This window comes from Chlamydomonas reinhardtii, chromosome 8 (assembly GCF_000002595.2).
Source record: "Chlamydomonas reinhardtii strain CC-503 cw92 mt+ chromosome 8, whole genome shotgun sequence".
In the NCBI taxonomy this organism is placed as follows: Eukaryota; Viridiplantae; Chlorophyta; class Chlorophyceae; order Chlamydomonadales; family Chlamydomonadaceae; genus Chlamydomonas; species Chlamydomonas reinhardtii.
The window spans coordinates 2,215,893-2,235,253 of record NC_057011.1 but is presented as its reverse complement, the minus strand read 5'-3'; the positions used below and the strand labels follow the sequence as shown (position 1 = coordinate 2,235,253).

At 62.4% G+C, this 19,361-nt stretch overlaps 3 protein-coding genes across 3 annotated transcripts; all 3 read right to left on the bottom strand.

Moving 5' to 3' along the window:
* Positions 1 to 3,727, bottom strand: CHLRE_08g369900v5 (uncharacterized protein). The gene is made up of 5 exons (XM_043065008.1): positions 3,471 to 3,727; positions 2,868 to 2,975; positions 2,440 to 2,700; positions 1,558 to 2,256; positions 1 to 1,372 (listed from the first exon to the last, which is right to left on the bottom strand). The coding sequence occupies exons 1-5, from the start codon at positions 3,495 to 3,497 to the stop codon at positions 683 to 685; spliced, it is 1,785 nt and encodes a 594-aa protein (XP_042922009.1). The 5' UTR covers positions 3,498 to 3,727; the 3' UTR covers positions 1 to 682.
* A 1,382-nt stretch (positions 3,728 to 5,109) lies between these two features.
* On the bottom strand, positions 5,110 to 14,957 carry CHLRE_08g369850v5 (uncharacterized protein). The gene is made up of 23 exons (XM_043065007.1): positions 14,492 to 14,957; positions 14,245 to 14,399; positions 14,052 to 14,097; positions 13,785 to 13,900; positions 13,532 to 13,592; positions 13,197 to 13,370; positions 12,891 to 12,994; positions 12,601 to 12,691; positions 12,196 to 12,338; positions 11,857 to 11,951; positions 10,636 to 11,715; positions 10,274 to 10,475; positions 9,111 to 10,102; positions 8,714 to 8,912; positions 8,312 to 8,434; positions 8,013 to 8,072; positions 7,619 to 7,874; positions 7,371 to 7,480; positions 7,119 to 7,212; positions 6,856 to 6,921; positions 6,584 to 6,749; positions 5,994 to 6,493; positions 5,110 to 5,858 (listed from the first exon to the last, which is right to left on the bottom strand). Exons 1-23 carry the CDS (start codon positions 14,678 to 14,680, stop codon positions 5,451 to 5,453), a joined length of 5,430 nt encoding a protein of 1,809 aa, XP_042922008.1. The 5' UTR covers positions 14,681 to 14,957; the 3' UTR covers positions 5,110 to 5,450.
* A 94-nt stretch (positions 14,958 to 15,051) lies between these two features.
* Positions 15,052 to 19,257, bottom strand: CHLRE_08g369800v5 (uncharacterized protein). The gene is made up of 9 exons (XM_001696028.2): positions 18,503 to 19,257; positions 17,780 to 17,925; positions 17,305 to 17,417; positions 16,924 to 17,036; positions 16,698 to 16,747; positions 16,428 to 16,568; positions 16,091 to 16,179; positions 15,794 to 15,957; positions 15,052 to 15,596 (listed from the first exon to the last, which is right to left on the bottom strand). The coding sequence occupies exons 1-9, from the start codon at positions 18,695 to 18,697 to the stop codon at positions 15,438 to 15,440; spliced, it is 1,170 nt and encodes a 389-aa protein (XP_001696080.1). The 5' UTR covers positions 18,698 to 19,257; the 3' UTR covers positions 15,052 to 15,437.
* Positions 19,258 to 19,361: the final 104 nt, after the last annotated feature.

Genomic DNA, 19,361 nt, shown 5'->3' with positions numbered 1-19,361 from the left:
TCCTCATTCATGTTACAGTGCCCTCGACAGCTGGGGCTTTGCCCACGCTAGCCGTTTCGTGGCGAATCATGATGCCGCTTGGTTGCAACGGACGGCGTCCGCTACGTGTGGCCTACTGCGCGCTACCTTCAGAATTCAACTTCACCAGCCAGGTCCTCACATGTCTACATGCCCAAGCCCTACACCAAACCGCCCACACTGCAAAGCATGCAAATATTGCTTGAAATCGCGTACGGAAGCTCCAGTTCTGTCAGTTGGGATTTCAATGCTTGCGGATCACGGAAAGCCCTTGCGGCCTCTAGCTCGTTTCTCATCCGAGCACGCACACCACGCCTGATGCGGCGTGGGCGGCAAGCACCTTATTAGTTGCTCCTTGCCATCAAACTTTCGTCTCTTGTTGCTTGCTCCTGCCCCTAAAGTGCTACCGCCTGCAGCGTGTAGTTACTGACCTTAAGGTCAGTGGGCACTATGCGTAGTGCTCACGATCTCAGCCCAAAATGCCTTCCATCCGTATCGAGTCCCTTACTTCTCGACATGAGTCGAGCGCTCACTAAGTAAGGGGCTTCCACAGCCCCACGCACGTGTGCGTGTCCCTACCGATCTACCGGTAGTCTTCAGTCTCAGCCTCAGTACCCAGTCTCCAGCCAACCCTACCTTTGCTACTCCATACTACACCAAACTACTACCAGCGCCAGCGGCGCGCCTTGTCGTTGCTTCCCACCACTCCGCTCAGCGCCGGGTGCGCCAGCGCCTCCTCCACGCCCAGCCGTGCCGCGGGGTCCACCGCCGTCAGACCGCTGATCAGGCTCGCCAGCCGCCGGCCGCCCCGCGACTGCTGCAGGTGCGCCAGGGCGGCGCTGCCCACCACGCTGCCCTCGGCCGGCAGCGATAGCACGGAGTCCATCTCACTCGGCTTGGCCGCGAGGTAGGTCAGCATGCGACCAAGCGAGTAGCAGTCCGCCTTGGGGCCCGAGATGCGGCCTTGCAGCCAGGCCGAGGGGAATTTCACGAAGGTCGTGCGGTCGCAAATCTCAGGCGCCTTGTAGCCGTCCGTGCCGCCGATGAAGGGCTGCACCAACAGGCCGAAGATGTTGGCGCGGGCGGCATTGCCCAGGTGGTGCCCGCCGTCCACGCCGGTCAGGCTCTTGGCTTCGCCGGCGAGGTCGGATGGCAGCGTGATGCGGCGGGCCAGGCCGAAGTCAATCAGCTTAAGCAGGCCGTCCGAGCCCAGGATGATGTTCTCGGGCTTGAGGTCCAGGTGCGCCATCCCGATGGCGTGCAGGGCGCGCAGGGCGAGCAGCACCGAGGCGGCGACCACCTGGAGCGCGGCGGTGGGCAGGCCCTGGTCCGGGTGCTGGGCCAGGTTGGCGCCCTGAGGCAGGCAGGGAGGGGGAACAATTGATAAGGAGTAGGAGGAGGTGGGGTCAGGCCTGGAAACCGAAAAGGACCGTGCGTGGGAAGCAATTTTGAGGAAGCAATCGAGATGAGGGCACACGGCATGACCTCGTCAACACCTACCCCTGCCAAGGATGACCTACGCTCGTCACAGGCACTCACCCACAGGTCCCACAGAGTGCCGGCGGCCCCACCAGCGGCCGCCTGCATGTACAGGAAGCCCCAGGAGCCGCCGACGCCCGGGCCCATGCTGCCGGTGCGGTAGCCCAGCACGCGGCAGATGTGGTCGCAGCCGGTGTTGGTGGCCCGGATGTGGGTGGACACCTCAGCCATGAAGGCATCGTGGGCGCCCGGGTCCTGCAGCGGCAGCACCTTGAACGCGGCGGCCGTCACGGAGGTCACTAGGGCGGGCCGCGGCTGCTTCTTGTTGCCGCGGTGGTTGCGGCGGCCGCCAGCCTTGGCTTCGGCGGCGGGCTGGTGCATGGCGCCGTACAGCACGTCGCAAAAGCCCACACGGCCGAAGCCGCCGTGCAGCATGGAGGCGGGGTCCTGCCAGGGCCCGTGGAGGGCTGTCACGAAGGTCGACCCGGGCACGGGCGAGGCCGTGGCGAACAGGTCTGTCGGGAAGTCCAAGCCCTCGGTGGTCAGCCGCTCAGGGGTGCACACCGCGGCGGCCGGGGCAGGGGCAGTCGCCGCGACAGGCACGGCTGTCGGCGCGGGCCCAGGTGCGGGAAGGGCCGTGTTGGTGGCGGCGGTCTTGGCGCTGGCGGCGGTTCCGGGGGCGGCCGAGGCGTTGGTGACATTGGTGCCAGCAGTGGCGGCAGCAGCAGTCTCGAGCGTGGGGTTGCAGGGCGCGTCCTCCTGCACAGCGACGAGAGGCGGGTTAGTACAGGCTGGGATGGACACGATAGATGTTTGGAACGAACTGTTCTCTTGAGGCACGTACGGCGGAGGCACGCAGCGGCTGGCGGGAGGGAGGGAGGGACCAGGGGCCGGCCGCCATAGTCCACACAAGTCAAGTAAGCGCTAGCGAGGGGCACTCACCGCGTCAATACCGAGCGCCATCAGGACCGACTCGCCCAGTGCGCGGAAGTCCGGGTCCTTCTCGAGCGCGTCACCGCTTGCGTACTCGCCACCCGAACCGCCACCAGGGGACATCGAGCAGAAGCCGCAGCGTTTGTTGGCCGAGGTGGCGAAGGGGCTGAATTCAGCGCTGCTGATGGCGGGACTCACAGCGCCCACGGACTTGGCGGGAGGGGAGCAGCAGCAGGAGGACGGCGCCGGCGAGTAGTCGAGGCACAGCACCTGCGCGCAGGCCGTGCGTGTGTGGGCGTGTGAGGCCTTACTTCTCGTACCGTGTGAGGGGGGAAAGGAACCCAGCGGTGCGGTAATCAATGGCTCCGCAGCATACTCTTGACATTTAAGACGCAACACACCGTTCCCATGCATTGGTTCACACCGAGAGTACTCACCCCGCTCTGCGCTAGGAAGCCGTCCGCTGGCGAGCCAGGCTTGACATCCGGGCAGTCGGCGGACGCGACGGCGGCAGGCACGTGCACGAACCACGAGCCAGCATTGAACTGCAAAACCAATAATGCGTGGCATGTACACGTCAGAGCTTTTGGATGGCTGGGTAAACGTTGCACGAACGTAAATCGATGCCTTCCCGGAGCCATCCCGAAGCCATCCAAGATGTCGAAGCCCCTGCTGAGCCCGCTGAGAACCTCTATCACGCGCCAAAGAGTACATCAACGCACCATGTATAGTCCCAGCGTCCTCGCGGCGCCAGGCACGAGGCGTTCCGGCAGCGCACGCAACTGCGAACTACTGGGTTGGTACGCGCACCAAGCGGTCGCATGCCGTTCCACCTCGGGCTCCTGCGATGATGCGTCAGCAGCAAACATGTAAGCTTAACTTTCATCGCTCCCGGCCCAAGAATTCGCATGCGAGAGCGACTGCCCGACACCCTCGCTCTGACTCCATTCAGCAGGCCCACATCCCGAATGCCCAAGCCACTACTGGCCCAGCGGCTGACCCCTCGCTCTCTTCCAGGTATCCACCGTTGTCGCACTTACATGCATATGCCCTTTGGAGGCCTCCATTGAGCAAGGCGGTCACAGAAATTAGCTTCTCAGTCAAAGTGGCGGACGCGGTCAGAGCGCTCTCACTGCCAGAGCCACGCGTCCGGTCAGGGTCTGTCCAGAAACAAAGCACGATGCTAATGCTGGGCAGCGCCGAGCAAATGGAGCCTAGAGAATGCTGGGTGTCAAAGAGTTGCAACGGCAGAGTGCGACTGCGAAAGCAGGTCCTCAATGAGCGCGCGCGTGCGTACGCGAGTAGAGTCAATCAATAGGTGTATGTATATATGTGTTAGCCCGCGCCAGCAGGGCCCGTGGATCCACCAGTGGATGGCACAGGTGAGGCGAGAAGACCCGATTTCCTCAAGTGTGCCACAACGAACTCGGGCGGTTACACTACAGGCCCTTGACTTTGACTTGACCGTCGCCATGACCTGAACAGCACGCAGTGATGCAAAACAAAAGGTCAGGAGCAAAAGGTGTTTGCGCGTGCGCCAGGAAAAGGCCGAACTCCCTCCTGGCGGACGAGAACGAAATCACCACACGCGTGCTTGGTTGCAAAGGCTCCGTCGTGTTGAATATTATGCAAACAAAATGCTGCCCTTCTGCGCAAGAGGAGTTTGAGGCGGCCCCTGCGCTTTTGCCCTTGCTGCCCTTATACCCTGTCCCCAACGTGACAGCAAAGCACTACAGCAAACCTAAAGCCTGCAACCAAGCAAAGACACGGTAGCTGCCTAGCTGAAAAATGCGGCTCGGACGCAGGTCTTTCCACGTGCAAGCCCAAAGCCTGCTGAATGAACCGCTTGACACACCCAGCGCCAAGAAAGCTCTTGCTTGACCCACGGACTGCTGTTCTTACCGTTTGCGTGGGCGCCCCGGGTGCACTCCGCGCTGGCGCTCCTCGCCCTCCGCTGCAGCTTCCTCTCGCCTGCTCCACGCTCCTGGCTGCTGCTAGCTGCTGTATTGGTGCACCTAGTCTAGGTAGGGCTAGGACTAAGAGCTACGTGCGCGCCTGCTGGCGTTGCGCGGAGACAAGCAAGTGGAAGCTCGCGTTTGGCGGGAAAGGGCAACGCCGGATCTACGTTGCTAGCTTGTGTTCTAGGAGAGAACGGTGCTTATTTAGGGCTCGCAAACAACCAGTCAACAAAGTTGCTAGGAAGGTCGCAGCACCCGTTTATGGCGCCCAGAACGCAGCTGCGTGCTTGTGCGTGCGCTATCTATTAGACGAGTGCTATGATGAAGTAACGTATGTGATGTTAAGGTTATGCGTTTGTAAGTTGCAGCACGACGGGGTCTTCTCACAAAAGGTTGCTCGAGATGGGCGGTGGCCCACGGTTCATCAGGGCCGCGAGCACGGCATGGGTCGGGGCCACGTTCGCCGGCACACGCCCCTTACTTTGTTCACGGAGCCTGACGACCCGGTGGCCCCGCGCACCGCGGCACCGCCACGCATGCTCATCAGGCCCCCCGACCAGCCTTCCCAACGACCCACATACAAGCCCAACAGGTCCAAGGTATGTCTCTTGCTTGCCTGGGCATTATGTGCGGTTGTGCATGCGGTTTGGGGGGCAGAGCTAACGCGCCTTGCATTGTGCGCAGCTAGAGCAGCATCCATCCATCCCGGCCACTCAGTTCATTGAGAGAAAGATTACAAGGCCGCAGGACAGCAGGCGGAAGAAGGGCACAGAAGTAGTCTTGCCGCCGTCCACGTGCCGCCGCAATGCAGCCGCAGCACCCCGTCCGTCCGCAATCCCAATTGCCATTATTGGAACCGCACCAATGTCAAGCACCACGCATGGCTGACCCACATGACCCATGCCATTGATGACCGACCAGTTAGCAATCACACTGGCTCATCCTGCAAACGTACAAGTTTCTGCGCGGGGATGCGAGAACTTGCACGTGTCGTCCAATCACACGCTATCCCACGTGGCCGCGTCCTGCCGGCCCACGCACACTTCACGGCTTGGACTACAGCTATCCACGCCACCCTGCATCGCTCACCGACCGCACCATTTTCCCCAGCCCCACACGGCCATCGGTCCCAGCCAGATCCACTGCCTGGCCCTCATCAACAACAGCATCGGCTCCACCGCTCCTCATACTTCCAATCTGTGGCACCGCCGCCCCCGCCGCCGCCGCCGCCGCCGCCATGTGCGACAGGCTGCCGCCCCCGCGCAGCAGCACCCGCGGCGGCCCCCACTCCTCCACCTGCCCGTCTGCAAGCACCAGCAGCGCGTCCAGGTCCATCACCGTGTCAAGCCGGTGCGCAATCACCAGCGCAACACCGCCGCCGCCACTGCCACCTCCGGCACCAGAGCCGCCAGTGGTGCTGACGTCGGGGCCGCCTCCACCTCCGCCTTGCAGGAAGTCGCGTAGCGCCGCCTGTGTGTACGGCGGCCACGGGGTACGAGGAGCCGTGTGAGCAGCTGCGCGAGGCCTTCAAGTCGCAGCGGTCTGATGACATTCCTTATCAAGTAAAGCCCGCACGGAGACACACGCGCGCCCGCCCATTCGCACCTGCACCGCCTCGTCCGTCTCGGCGTCCACGTTTGCGGTGGCCTCGTCCAGCGCGAGCACCTTGGCCCGCTGCAGCATGGCCCGCGCCAGGCACAGCAGCTGCCGCTGGCCCGCACTCAGGTTGGCGCCGCCCGCAGCTACCTGCGCATCCAGCCCGCCCGGTAGCGCCGAAACCGCGCCCGCCAGCCGCACACAGCGCAGCACGGCCCACAGCGCGGCGTCGTCACGGCTGTGCGCGCCCCAGGGGTCCAGGTTACTGCGCAGGCTGCCGCCGAAGAGCACGGGGTCTTGCGGGATGACCGCCAGGTGCCGCCTCAGCGCGTCCAGACCCACCGCCGCGATGTCCACGCCGTCCAGCCGGATGCAGCCGTGCGTCAGATCCACCATGCGGAACAGCGTCAGCAGCAGACTGGACTTGCCGCTGCCGGTGCGACCCACCACGCCGCAGCTGCTGCCGGCAGAAACGCTGAACGTCACGCCGCGGAGCACAGGCGGCAGGCCTGTGTTATGAAGGCACCAGTACGGGGAAAGAGTCGACACACTGCGTGCAGCTGCTTGCATCCGGCCGCGCGCCCGACTCCGCATCGCACCTGGTTGGTAGGCAGCGCTGACGTCCTCGAACTGCAGATGGCCGCTGCTGGGCCAGCCCTGCGGCGGCTGCCCGCCACCCTCCGCCACCCGCGGCGGCTCACTGTCTAGCTGCGTGTAGGCCAGCAGCCGCTCCACACTCGTCATGTGGTTCTCTACCTCGGCACTCTGCAGCGTAGGGCCGGCACAGCGTTATTCGGGCCGTAGCCAGGAGCATGCCCAATCAAGCACTAGGGCCAGTGCCCCGTTGCAGTGTTGCATTTCCACCACCCACCTGCTGCACAAAGAACTGCATCATGTGGGTCAGGCTCAGGGAGTGTGTGAGAGCCAGCGCCAGCACCTGCGGAAGGGTGAAATGCATCCGGCATGCGGCCAGGGTTTAGAGTGGGTCCTACTGGACGGGAGCTTGCAGGCCCTCACGTGAGCAGCCAGGGACCAGCCAAATGGCACCCGGCCCGGGAATGGCAGTAAGCATTTGTGTCATGCACCAGGAAGTTTTTCTCCCCAGTACCGGTACAAGCAGCCCCGGGCGCCCACCTCGACGTTGATCCGGCCCCGCACCAGCACCGCCATAAGCGCAGCAAGCAGCAGTGTGACGGCCGAGATTGTATCCAGCCTCAGGCTTATCCAACTGCAAGTAAGTATGCGGACCCGGCATAAACAAAGACAAGCGCTTGCAGACGTGGCGGGCAAGCTCGGGCAAGAAAACACACGAACCATCGCACGTCACTGGGCCGGACACCCTAGCTGTTGATTGGCCCAGCTCCCTGGGAGCAAAACCACTCCCACCTGGCACCAGCGTTAGAGGCAAAGCTCCACTCTGCGCTGTGAGACAGCAGCCTCAGTAGCTCCCGCTGGAAGCGCTCACCGGCGCCGTACGCCCGGATGGTGGGCAGGCCCTGAGGGCAGGTGTGGGGCGGGAAGCGAATAAGCAGGGGCGGCAAGGCGACGACTCTGCACCATTGGATCGCACGTGCATGCGGTGTGCGGCTAATTGCATCAAGGAGCGTCACCGCTGGCCACCATCCATCACGCACCTTGCAGGTTGCCGCCACAAAGGTGTAAATGGGCGAGTAGGTCACCGCCTCCCACCGCCGCACCTCCCGGCTGGCGGTCACGTAGCGCCGCCGCACAAACAGAAACATCACCGCCAGGGGCAGGAAGAGCGGCAGCACGAAAGGCACCGCCACCGCCACCAGCACCAGCGCCCCGACCACCAACATGCCAGAGTCCAGGACTTCGCCCAGCGCGGCCGGAAGCAGGTCGTCCACCAGACCCTGGTCCTTGCTGAACCTGTGGTCAAAAGGCCCATGTCAGCCATGGCAGCGCTTTCGGTGCAGGCAGTGCCGGGTTTGCAACATGCTAGGCAGGTAGGTCACTGCGCGCATGGTAGCTGCGCAAGTCGCAGCTACACGCCGCGTACTGGCGTACCGGTTGATGATGCGGCCGGCGGGGTTGGAGTGGAAGAACGACAGCGGCGCGCGCAGCACTCTGCGGGCAATGCGCAGTCATCAGCCGGCTATGTCGGTGCGGTGTAGAGCACTAACAAGCACATTATGCTGGAGTGCCCAATTTATGCCAACATTTGGTTGGCTTCTCGTACTACAGGTAGCGATATGAAGAAGGTTATGCAGCACGTTGCAGCGCAACCGGGCACAGGCGCGTGCCAGGCGGTTTGTCAGTGCCCAGCACTAACGCCAGGAGGTCGCAAGAAGCTACAGGCCACGCACCTCCTCAGCATCTTGTTGTGCAGCTCCGTCGAGGCGCTGATGGACGCCTCGAAAAAGAGGACAAACCTCGCAATCGCCAGCAGCACCACCACCCCGGTCAGAATGGAGTACACCACTTGCCACCTGCAAGGCATCCATCGCGCACAAGGTCACGCCCAGGCATAGGGACGCTCATTTGGGGGTGCTCATGCGCCATGCGACAAGGCGCCCTTGCAAAGAACACAGACAGCATGGAGTAGTAGCCATGATCACCAGCGAGCGTATCCACCCTCGCTAGGACGGAGTGCTCGGTACTGACTGTGCGAGAACTGTGTGGGTACTGGTAGCTGCTGGCGGCGCAGACACACTTTTGCTGGTTCAGACCCACTGTTTCCGATACACACACCATGTCGGCCCGCGCACCTTGGCTCCGCCTGCTGTTCCGGCTCCTCGGCCGCCCACAGCGCCAGCCACCAGTCCGCCGCCAGGTACGCCGCCTCGCCCGCCAGCAACCCCAGCACCACCACACAAGCCAGCACCAGGCCCAGGCAGCGCACGTAGCGCCCGTACACCGCCCAAGGCACGCTGCCCGTCGCCTTGTCCTCAGCGGCCAGCAGTGACACTGCACGCACGAAAGCAGGCAGGCAAATGCACGGTCAGAGAGCGTTAGTCACGATGCAGGAGCAGCTTGACCACTAGTAATGCATTACTCAAGGAGTCTAGGTGGAACAATTTACCGTGCGTCTGGCCCAATGGCGCAACCACAGGCACGGCAGAAAAAATGCTGCGATATAAAATAACGACGCGCACACGCACTCACCCCCAGTTGGCGCGCGCTTGAGGGACTCGCCAGCGGCAACGCTGTTGTCAGGGTCCGATGTCCGGCCACCGCCCGCGCCACCTCTCCCCATGGTCAGGCGCATGCTGGTGCCGATCCACTGCGCAAAGGCAGTCCGCGCCCTGCCCATGCTCCCCAATTGCTCGCCGCCATTGTCACGAGCCATGCCATGCGTCCGGTCCGCAAGTCCTTGTAATCGGATTGACATGAGCAGCTTCTGATGCCACTGTGGGCTGCTGGGCGCGCTGAGGCTGTCTACCACGTTGCCGCCGGAAAGTCGGCGCCGACGGCTGGCCCAGGAGGCCGTGCCGCTGCCGGCTGTCATCATGTGGCGTGGCGGTGCAAACACATCCGCAGCGGCAGGCGCGACGGCGATGCCAGCGCCGATGCTTTTCACGCCTCCGGAGACACTGCCGTTTCGGCTCACGGCGGCAGCCGGGCTCTCGCCGTCGGAGGAAGCCACCGTGGCCACCGCCCGCAGCCGTGAAAGCTGCGGCGCCGCACCAATGCCGCCTGTCGGCGGCCGCTGCGGCGAGGCGCCTCGCTGGTGCGGCAGCAGCGACACTGGGGGAATGCCTTCTGCCGTGTGCACCCCCGAGGTAGGCCGCGAGAGCGCCGTAACCAAGCTGCTGGCAGGATTGCTGCGGCCGCCGCACGTAGTGAAGGTGGTGCCGCTCTCGCCCGCACAACCGTCCACGGCCATGACCGTCAACGGCGGCGCCATCGCGCCGGCGGACATCTCAGCGCCGGCCCTTTGCCTTTCCAGAACGGGCGAGGCATGCCCAGCCCCGTGCTCGCCGTCAACACGGCGCTCCGCTGCCGCTGCAATCTTCAGGGCTGCCGGCGTGCCGTTTACGGGCTCAGCCGTGTCCGGGGACCCAGCCGGCGCGGCCTCGCGGCGCAGCTGCTCCACCTCAGCCCAGGGCCCCAGCGCTGCCTGCCGCCCACTGCGCAGCAGCAGCACGCGGTCACACCTGCAGCAGTGCGCGAGGTGTAGGCAGGGGAAAGTCCATTCGAGGTGTAGGTAGGGCAGCTGCAATAACCAGGTGGCGCCATGGATGTGCGCTCGAGCGCCCAACGGCATAAGGGCCTCAGGCCATGCCCGGCCATTCTTTCTCGTGCGCCTGCCCTCCCCATGCACTCACAGCGGCAGGAACTGCTCCTGGTGTGTGACCAGCAGCCGGGTGGTGCCGCAGCGGCTTGCCATCAGCCCCGCCGGCCCCAGCACGCCATCAAACAGCTCTCGGCCCACACGCGCGTCCACCGCACTCAGCGGGTCGTCCAGCAGCGCCACATGCGGGCGGCAGTAGCAGGCGCGGGCCAGAGCCACACGGGCCTTCTGGCCACCTGCAGGTGGGGGCGAGAGAGATGCAAGGATGGTCACAAGGCGGGACAGAACATCATGACAAACGCCGAAGTATCCCGACGTGACCCCATGCACAGGGTTGGGCGTGCCCTGCAGCCTAACAAGGTAATCTCACCCCACGCGTGCCACAGCCCCACTCACCCGACAGCCCCGCGCCGCCCTCGCCCAGCTCCGTGAGATCGCCCGCCGCCATGCGTGCCAGGTCCTCATGCAGGCAGCACGCCCGCACGACCGTGTCGTACCACTCCTCCTCGTACGGCAGTCCGAACGTGATGTTCTCCCGTACACTGCTGCCCGCCATGATCCACGGCACCTGGGCGCAGTACGCCACCGAGCCGCAAACCTCCACGCCGCCGCCGCATGTGTCCCCCCGCTGCTGCTGTAGCGGCTGGAGCTGCTCCTTCTCCCTCAGCGGCTGCAGCGGCTGTAGCTGCCCCAGCAACGCCGCCAGCAACGTGCTCTTGCCGCTGCCGGTGGCGCCACACACGCCCAGCAGCTCGCCGGGCGCGCAGGCGAAACACACGCCCGACAGCGTCGCGCTGACCGGCTGCGCCGATGCCGCAGCCACCTCCATCTTTACAAGCGGTGAGGCCCCGGCATCTGTGTCAGGCTTGGCGTCCTCCACCGATACGGGCGCCGCCTGGGAAGTTCGCAGCCCGGCAGGAGGACAGGCGCCGCACCAGCCGCGCCACCCTGCCTCGCCACCCGTAGCCGCACCACCCTTGCCTTCTGCTGCCGTGCCATGCGGATCCGCCGGCGCCGCTTGCACCGTCACCTCCAGGCCGCCGTACAGCGCATCGGCACCGTACTCGTCGTCATCATCCGGAGCAGCTGCCAGCAGCTGCAGCACCTCCGCCGAAGGCTCCAGTTCCGGGCGCCCCAGCGGCCAGCGCCAGTCAAAGTCGCCGCCGCCCATCGCCACGCATCCGGCAGCAGCTGCGGCCGGCAGCGACTGTGCCGCCGCCGGCGGCGGCAGCAGACGAGGTGGAAAAGCGCATGGCGCAGCCGCCACTGCCGCGGTCGCTGTCGAAGGCGAACATGGCGACGGTTGTGTATGCTGCTGGGGCGCTGAGGGTGTGCCTGCCGCTGCCGCCGCCATGGACAGTGACTCCAAATTGACCGGCAGGCGGTGCGACTGCGGCGGCGGCGGCGGCTCCGGCAGCGAAAGGAAGGCCTGGATGCGGGTGAGGGACACGCCCAGCTCCGTAGCATATTGTGCGGCTGCGAGCAGGACACCCGAGATGCGGGGCGTAAGTCAGACATCTGAGCCGGCTAGCTCACTCCAAAGGCTGCACGCTGCATGCACCCTTTACCACCAAAGCGCTGTCTCGAGGAGACGAGACCCAGCGAAGGATGACTCACCTGTGACGAAGTCGAACACGAGGTAGGCGGCGGGCAGCTGCAGTAGGCTGAGTGCGTAGAACACGCTGGCCACGTTCAGCGAGCCGCCGCGAGCCCTGTGGAATAAAGCGGGTGGGGCGGCGCGAGGCGGTTTGGGTCCCACCACGTATGCTTGGGAGCAGCGAGCGGGTAAACAAGTGCGGTGGGGCTGAACCATGCTGGATAGCTTTGCCAGTGCTAGCTGGGACGGGTACAACAGCTCGATCTGGCACGCGCGCTGTTCTTTACCGCCGACACAGGCATGCAGCGTACCCGAACGGACCCATCAGTGGTATCCGGGTGTAAACCCCCAAAGCGCACCTGTGCACACTGAAGGTGACGAAGGCAATGATGGACGAGATGCTGGTGTAGAGGGCCAGGTTGAAGGCACGGATGCGGGAGGCGCGGCGGACCTGGCACGCCTCGGCTTCCCGCAGCTTTCGAAGGCGCGCCTCGAAGGAGTCCTGCAGGCGGCGTGGTGGCGAGAGCAGGATTGGCACAAGCTGGATGCCGCAGGTTAGATGGTGGAGACAGCACGGCATAAGCAGATGCGCACACGAGGCCTCATGTATTGGTTCTGCTGACATATGACATGATGCTGGCGGGGCAGCCGGCAGCCTAAGCGCGTGTACCGTATCCGGTATCCCACCCACCCGCTTCTCATCCTCCCGACCCAAGTTGAGGACTCGCTTTGTGCCTCCTCCCTGCTCCCCCCGTGCCGCTCACCTCCAGTCCGCACATCTTGACGGCCAGGTGGCCCTCCACCGCCTCCGACATGAGCCGCACACGCTCGTCTGTGCAGCGGGCGCGCGCCGTCCTGCAGCAGGCGACAACCGGCAGGAGGTGTGAGTCTGTGCATGCGCTGTTGACGTTGTGCGGTTGCACAGCCTGGCACGCAACCGCTCCAGATCCTGTCTGGAGCGGACTGCGGAGACGCACATATATCGCACAGACGCACATCATTGCCCGTTCCATGCACTTCCAAAATCGCCAGCCCTCCTGGCCTCCCTGCATACCGAAGATCGCTGATGTAGGTGGCAAGCAGCGCCTGCAGCGGAATGAGCGCCAGGCTGATGGATGCACCCGCCACTGCAGACACGAAGTCCAGCTCCAGGCCCACCTGTGGGCACGGACGGTGCACCCCCGTGTGCAGCGGCGCAGATGCGGGCGTTGACTGCTGTGTGCACGTGCGCGCATCACACTCACAAAACAGGCAGGCCGCGGAGCACGCCGCGTTCAGTCACCACATCCCGTGTACGGTGCACCACGCCCGCCCAATGCATTTACCGCAGACCCCCAGCGTGTTGTGTGTGTGTGCCCACCATGACAATAACGGCGATCAGCTGCAGCGGGCTGGCCACCAGGTATGGCCACTGCTTCAGGGCGTCGTCGAAGCGCCGCACATCCGCCCCGATCAGAGTGCTGATGTACCCGGAGGACAGGCCCGAGTCGCCGGAGGCCGCCGCCGCGCCGGGTGATGCAGTCATGCGCAGGATCTACGTACGTGTGTGGCGTGCATGTCGGCATGTGCAGTTTGCTGTGGCTGGGACAGGCCGGCCCACTGGCAGGTACCGGTGCCGGTGCCGTAGGCAGGCGGCATGAGCAAGGAGCAAGCAAGCTGAGTGCTCGTGTGGGGAGCCAGGCTCCGCTCACCCACCTTGGCGTGGATGGCAGCGATGGCTTGCTGCCGCATGCATAGAGCCATGCGCACGCCGCTCCTGTTGGAGTGGGGCGCAAGGCAGCAGTGCATGTGAGGGTGAGGAGGGCTGGGCCGTTCGCCGTGCAAAGGTGACCGCTACCGTGCGAAGGTGACCACGGCCACTAAATTGAATTTAATCCAGAATTTCGCATTCGCCATCTAGTTCTGCACTCCATTTGTGCATTCCGAGCCTTCCACGAATCATGCGCACCAGTTGTGGTGGTGCATCATGAGCGGGATGGAAACGCCGCTCAGGCCCAGCGCCACTGCCAGCACCCAGCCCTTCCACGCGGGCGGAAGGCCCTGCCCGTCCTCTTGCGTCGCCGCCTGCGGGGCAGTGCGAGCATTACGCGCCATTCTGAAGGAAACCGCCCCAAGAACTGGAAAGTCGGTAAGTGAGCGGTTGCACGCAGTCCGTGGCGTATCCCACCCCATTCATCGTACACCACCCCATGGCGCCATCCATTGCTCGACCTACCTCAAGCCATCTCAAGAATTCCCGCAGCAACACGGGAGTGACCAGCCTGCAAGGTTGAATAAAAGCACCAATAAGTCTACGTCTTTCAGCAAGCATAAGCGCGTTGGCTTCGCCCCAACCCAGATCCACCCCCGGCCATTACATGCAAACCACATGCACACAGAAAGCAGAGCTTCTGCCCGCAGCAACTCACGCCTGCGCCACCTCTCCCATGCAGAGGAACTGCTGCCACAGCAGTGGTCTCCAGTGAAGTCTTACGAGGGTCAGGAGTAGAGGGGTTTGCCAGGGGCTGCCAGGAAGGCGCAAGTGAAACGGGTGCGACGGGTGGACGCCGCCCGTTGCCCGGGCCTGCGGACGAGCACCAGAGTCTTAGCCGCCGGCGTTTCGCTAATCTTCCTCCCATTATAAACCCAAGCCTTTTGACCTGTTTCACTACTCACGTATGCGGTGTCGAACTGCAGCACAAGGCGTAGCGCGACGTCGGACGGAGGAAGCAAATAGGCAGCGTCGCGGGGGCCCAGGTCTGCAGACTTGCTGGCCTGACGTAACAGCCCGTTGATGAAGCCAAACGTTAGTTTGGCCCAGAAGCCGCTCGCATCCGCGTGCGGTTCTGTTTGCCGCACGCGCATGTTGCTGGGCCGCTGGGGTCGCTGTTCTCCAGGTTGTCCCTCCGTGCAAGTTATGTTTGCACTCAAGGTTTGCGACAGGGCATCCGTGTAGATTTCCGGAGGTGCAGAGAAAGTTATGATGCCAGGCTTCTGCCGCCGTCCTCCCACCCGCAAGCCTCAAGTCACCATAATATTTCACTAGTGGCACAAGTGTTTGTGTATGTCGTCGGAGTATAGGCCACTTTCGTCGCTTTCTGGGCAAAGCGTGCGGCCTCCGCGGACCTGACGCCCACAATTGTAAATTCTGGCCCATGTCAACAACGATGGTGGCTAAAATGCCGCGTTCAGGCTAGCAGAGCTGGTTCGTGGAGTGGAACACAGTTGAAGCAGGCGTTCCGTGGATATTACAATGTATAACAAATTACCTCGCAGGGTGCAGTGCGTGTGCAGCTTGGTCGCGTCGCTTGATGCCACTGCTCATCACTGCTCAAAACTCGGTTGGATCCTTGAATCCCATTTCGTTTTCCCTCCAAAAGCCACTATAATACATTCCGCAATACCTATCCGTCACGATCTAACTCTATTATCTGATTACTGCATTGTAATTCGACTCCGACTTCGACACGCCGTGTCACAATCTTCTTCTTGGCACTTGTTCAGCACCCTTCTTCCATGTGGCTGCGATAAGTTGTAATAACTGGGCCCGATCCTCAGACTTTATAAGCGCTACATTCATGCCTAGATGATCACGGTTTGAGCTTAGCTGCACCATTATGGTCTAGATGCCCGCGGAAGTCGGCCCGGAGCCGGAGACCTTGGGCGTGTTGGGGCTCTCGGGCCGGCGCTGCGGTGCCTGGCCGGCGCCCTTGGGCTTGAAGTGCTTGGCGAAGGTCTGGCTCAGCAGCAGCGGGAAGAACACCGTCGCGTCGCCGTACACCTACAGAAATATGGCAGGGTTGGCAAGCTGTGAAGCACGCTGACACGCAGCAGTCCACTTGATACAGATAGGTGCCCACCTAGCACGCAGCCCCAAAGCTACTCTGGGGCAGGGGCTCGGGCCGGGAATTGCATACCCACCCTCCCCTGGTGTGATATGATATTGCCTGCCACTGAAACATTGCTAAGCCTCCTCACCTTCACGGGCTGCGCGCCCACACGGATCTTGCCCCAAGAGATGGCCTCGTCGGGCCGCGCGCCGCTGTCGCTGCCGTCAAACTCCTGCGCGGTGTTCAGGTACACCGCGAAGTCGGCGCCGTTGCGCATCAGGTTGGCGTTGCAGATGTGGTGCTTGGGCACGCCTGTTCATGATGTGTAATGCCATGCGTGTGGGCGTGGACACCGGTAAGTGACTATGGCAGCGGGGCGTTACATGACAGCAGTCGAGCTGGTTCCTGGCCTGTGGTGTGGAAAGCAGGCAGGTCGCGCACGCACCTCCTCCCAGCAGAAGCATGGCGGTCTTGCGCGGCCCGGCGCTCAGGACGATGTCGTTCATGCGGGCCACGTCCTCTGCAATGTCCACCCTGTGGCGTTTATGTAGTGTGGTGCGGGTACAGTGTGATTTGAGTGCGTGCGGCATGCTTGTTGGCATGGAAAATAGAGCAAATTGGGCGCATGCCTGGCGGTCACACGTGCATGGCAACAAGGCAACTTCAACCGCAGGTAGGAACGCACACACAGTCACACGCGCAATCATCGTCCCATGGCTTCCATTCTCTCGCGCCGGAGCACTGCAGGCTTGCACGAACGTATGGACATAAAAACGACGCACCGGAGCCCGGGGTTCTTCTTGCCGTGGAAGAAGATCATGTCACCGATGGAGCCGTCAGTAATGGCGGGGCTGAACACGGGGATGTTGTTCTTGTAGGCCCAGTAGTAGATGGAGCTGGGGTCGTTGATCTCCTTGCCCAGACTGCGTGTGAAAATTGTGAGAGCATGGGCAGCAGTCAAAGTTTGTCCGGCTGGCCCGGAAGCCCAAAAGGTAATGATGGCTGACAAGGAGAGACACGCTCTCAGTCAGTCAGCCCGCAGGCCCACTCACCGCGCGATGATCTTGGAAGGCGTCCAGTTGACGCCCTGCTCGTTTTGCTCCTGCATACCGGTGTCATGCATGCAGCAGACGGCGGGCTGGGGTTCAGCAGAGCTAGTAGACCTAGCTCAGTAAGCGGAGGGGAAGGGGGAAGAGAGGGGCCGCCGTGCGCAGGTGGGCTTCTAGCACTGCCTGAACGGCTATACCCCCAAGCAACCCACGACACGACGGCACGCACCTTGAGCATGTCATCCAGGATGGGCATCATCCAGTCCTCAAACTTGCAGTAGTTGGCGTTGGGAATGACCATGTTGCCGATGCGGTTGAGGCCCTGCTTGCGCAGCTCCTCACCTGTTGCACGGAGAAACATAAACAGGAACCGGAAGTCGATGCACAGGGCAGGTGGGGTTCGTGCGCGGTACACCTTTGCTTGCTGGCCCCCCATGCATGCCCGCCCGCAAACACCACGCACAGGCACGGTATATGCAAAGCTGCTGTGCCTTGTGCATGCGCACATACACTTATACTCAAGCTCATGCTCTATCTACACATCACACACTCCATCCCCTGATCCACATGCATGCACGCAGGCTCTCACGCTCCAACGGTTGGCGCTCACCCTTCAGGTGGAAGTCGCCCAGGTAGGTGTTGGCCATGCATTTGATGAAGTCCTCCTCGATGCCGCCCGCCGTGGTCACCATTACGTCAACCATACGGTTCTGGGCCAGCCATCTGTTCCAATACGTTGGGATGGTTTAGTTTATGCATGGGAATGGAGGTTCAGCTCGACGGAACAACTGTACCGTACCTAACCGTACCGTATCCGAGCGATCAGGACGTTGCTGGGGCGAAGCGCGCGAAGGGTCAGCAAAGATTCTTGATTGTGTACGGTAGTTTGGTGGTTGAGTGTCTGGGTCTACGTATACGGAAGGTCTCCCACTGAAAGCCCCCAGACCGCCATGTGCACAGGTGAGGGAGCGGCGTCCGGCTGGCCCCTATTGTCTGAGCCACAAGACGTTAACAGCCCCGGCCGGGGTCCGTGGAGGGCACAAGTTCACAGCACGGGTTGAGGGGCCCGCTGACGGCACACTCACCTCAGCTGTTCACGCGTGCCGGCCGAGGTGAAGTTGGAGGTGTAGCCCAGGAAGATGATGCAGCGGGCATTTGCACGAAACTCCGGGTCCGCCTCTTCGGCGGGCGTGTCGGCCGTGACCGGCTCGTCGGACAGGCGCCAGTCAATCTGTGCGGTGCATGCGCCGAAAATGAGGGGGGGAGTAAGCCGTAGAAACGGGAGGGTGCGTGTGGCCAGTCGTGTCGTGTTCCCGGGCAACGGGAGCTGCATGCAGCGAGGTCTCGGGTTTTTACTTCAAGTAAGGGTGTTGCTGCCGGTTTTGTGTTCGACCATGTGCTCCCCAAGCAAGTCAACGCCGACTTCGTGGCCTAGTATTGCTTTTACCCATGCGTGATGTTAGCGCCCGGCACGAGGGCTGGACGCACGGGTGGAGACTCCTGAACGGCTGCACACTAGCGAGCTATGGTAGTATGTACGCGGTGGGTGTGCGGCACGGAGGGTGGGGAATTTTCCCAACTAAACCACTGCAGGCGCCCCTCCAACAATTTTGCCAGTCTACCATGTTTCGGCCAACTAAACCACTGCAGGCGCCCCCCCCCCTGACACAGCAATCTGACACGTCCGACCTGGTGTCCGGCTGTCCGACTGGTTTGAAGACCCGGTGTCCGACTGTTGGTAGACGACACGGTTCGGCCCAACGGCCCCCTCAGGTGGCGTGTCCCAGCGGTCCCAGGCGTAAACTCACCATTCGGTTGACCTCGTTTACGGCTTGGCCCAGCGAAGTGGCCTGGAAGCCCGTGGTGAGCATTGACGCCATCACATTGTCCAGGTCGGGGCGGCTGGTAGCGAAGTCGAATCCCTTCACAACCGGCGTCGATGGCACCACGTCCGTAGCGCACAGGACGGCCTCGCGGCCCTGCTTGTTGTCTGTTGTCGCCATAATGTAACTCGCTCACACAATTGATGCGGTCGATGTTGGCTTCAACTGACTGCAATCAAGCAGCAGAGCGAGGATACAGTGCGCTTGTTAGCCCTTAAACCAGTGGCACGGATTATCGCTGCTGCATGCGCGCGCGCGCGCAGGGAAACGACGATGGAGCGACGACGTTCATGACTCCTTACCTGTGAATGAACTTGGTCGCGCTCCAGGCGATTCCCTGCAGGTTATATGCTTAAAGTCTGTATTCAAGGCATGCAGCTTTTATATCGGAGCGGAAGCCCAATGCAGCGAACGCGGCCTCGTGCGCAATCAATCTGGGTCACCTGAAAGTTACACCAGCTGCCAACCATTCCTCTATGTTTGCGATAAAGTAAAGACTTGCCGTCTTCCTGCTGTGTCGTTAACGCTGTAACGGCGGCTTATCGGCGGATCCGAACTGGTCACGCAGGAAATTTGTATGCTCCTCCCAAGTAGAAGTACTATCGCGACCATGATGCTTTATATCATGAAGCTGCTGCTACTGTGAGCGAGGTTTTCATATCAAGAGAAGCGCTCGATCGTTCGATGTTTACAGTTCAGAATGTCTAGTTATGTCAACCTTGACTTTAGCAGGCAATAGATCTGCTACTGTGGAAGCGCACCACTGCTGCTGTTAATAGGTGCG

Bases quoted from the DNA above. Each gene is read 5' to 3' on its own strand.
- CHLRE_08g369900v5 (XM_043065008.1), bottom strand. From the start codon at position 3,497: ATGGAGGCCTCCAAAGGGCATATGCAT. The intron at 2,976-3,470 runs GTAAGTGCGACA...TTGGTTTTGCAG, and splicing joins CCTCCAAAGGGCATATGCAT to TTCAATGCTGGCTCGTGGTT. The intron at 2,257-2,439 runs GTGAGTGCCCCT...GTCGCTGTGCAG, and splicing joins TGGCGCTCGGTATTGACGCG to GAGGACGCGCCCTGCAACCC.
- CHLRE_08g369850v5 (XM_043065007.1), bottom strand. From the start codon at position 14,680: ATGCGCGTGCGGCAAACAGAACCGCACGCGGATGCGAGCGGCTTCTGG. The intron at 14,400-14,491 runs GTGAGTAGTGAA...GCTCGTCCGCAG, and splicing joins TGCAGTTCGACACCGCATAC to GCCCGGGCAACGGGCGGCGT. The intron at 7,875-8,012 runs GTACGCCAGTAC...TTTTGACCACAG, and splicing joins GCCGGCCGCATCATCAACCG to GTTCAGCAAGGACCAGGGTC.
- CHLRE_08g369800v5 (XM_001696028.2), bottom strand. From the start codon at position 18,697: ATGGCGACAACAGACAACAAGCAGGGCCGCGAGGCCGTCCTGTGCGCT. The intron at 16,748-16,923 runs GTGCGTGCCGTC...ACCGGTATGCAG, and splicing joins TCCTGGATGACATGCTCAAG to GAGCAAAACGAGCAGGGCGT. The intron at 16,180-16,427 runs GTGCGTCGTTTT...TAAACGCCACAG, and splicing joins AAGAAGAACCCCGGGCTCCG to GGTGGACATTGCAGAGGACG.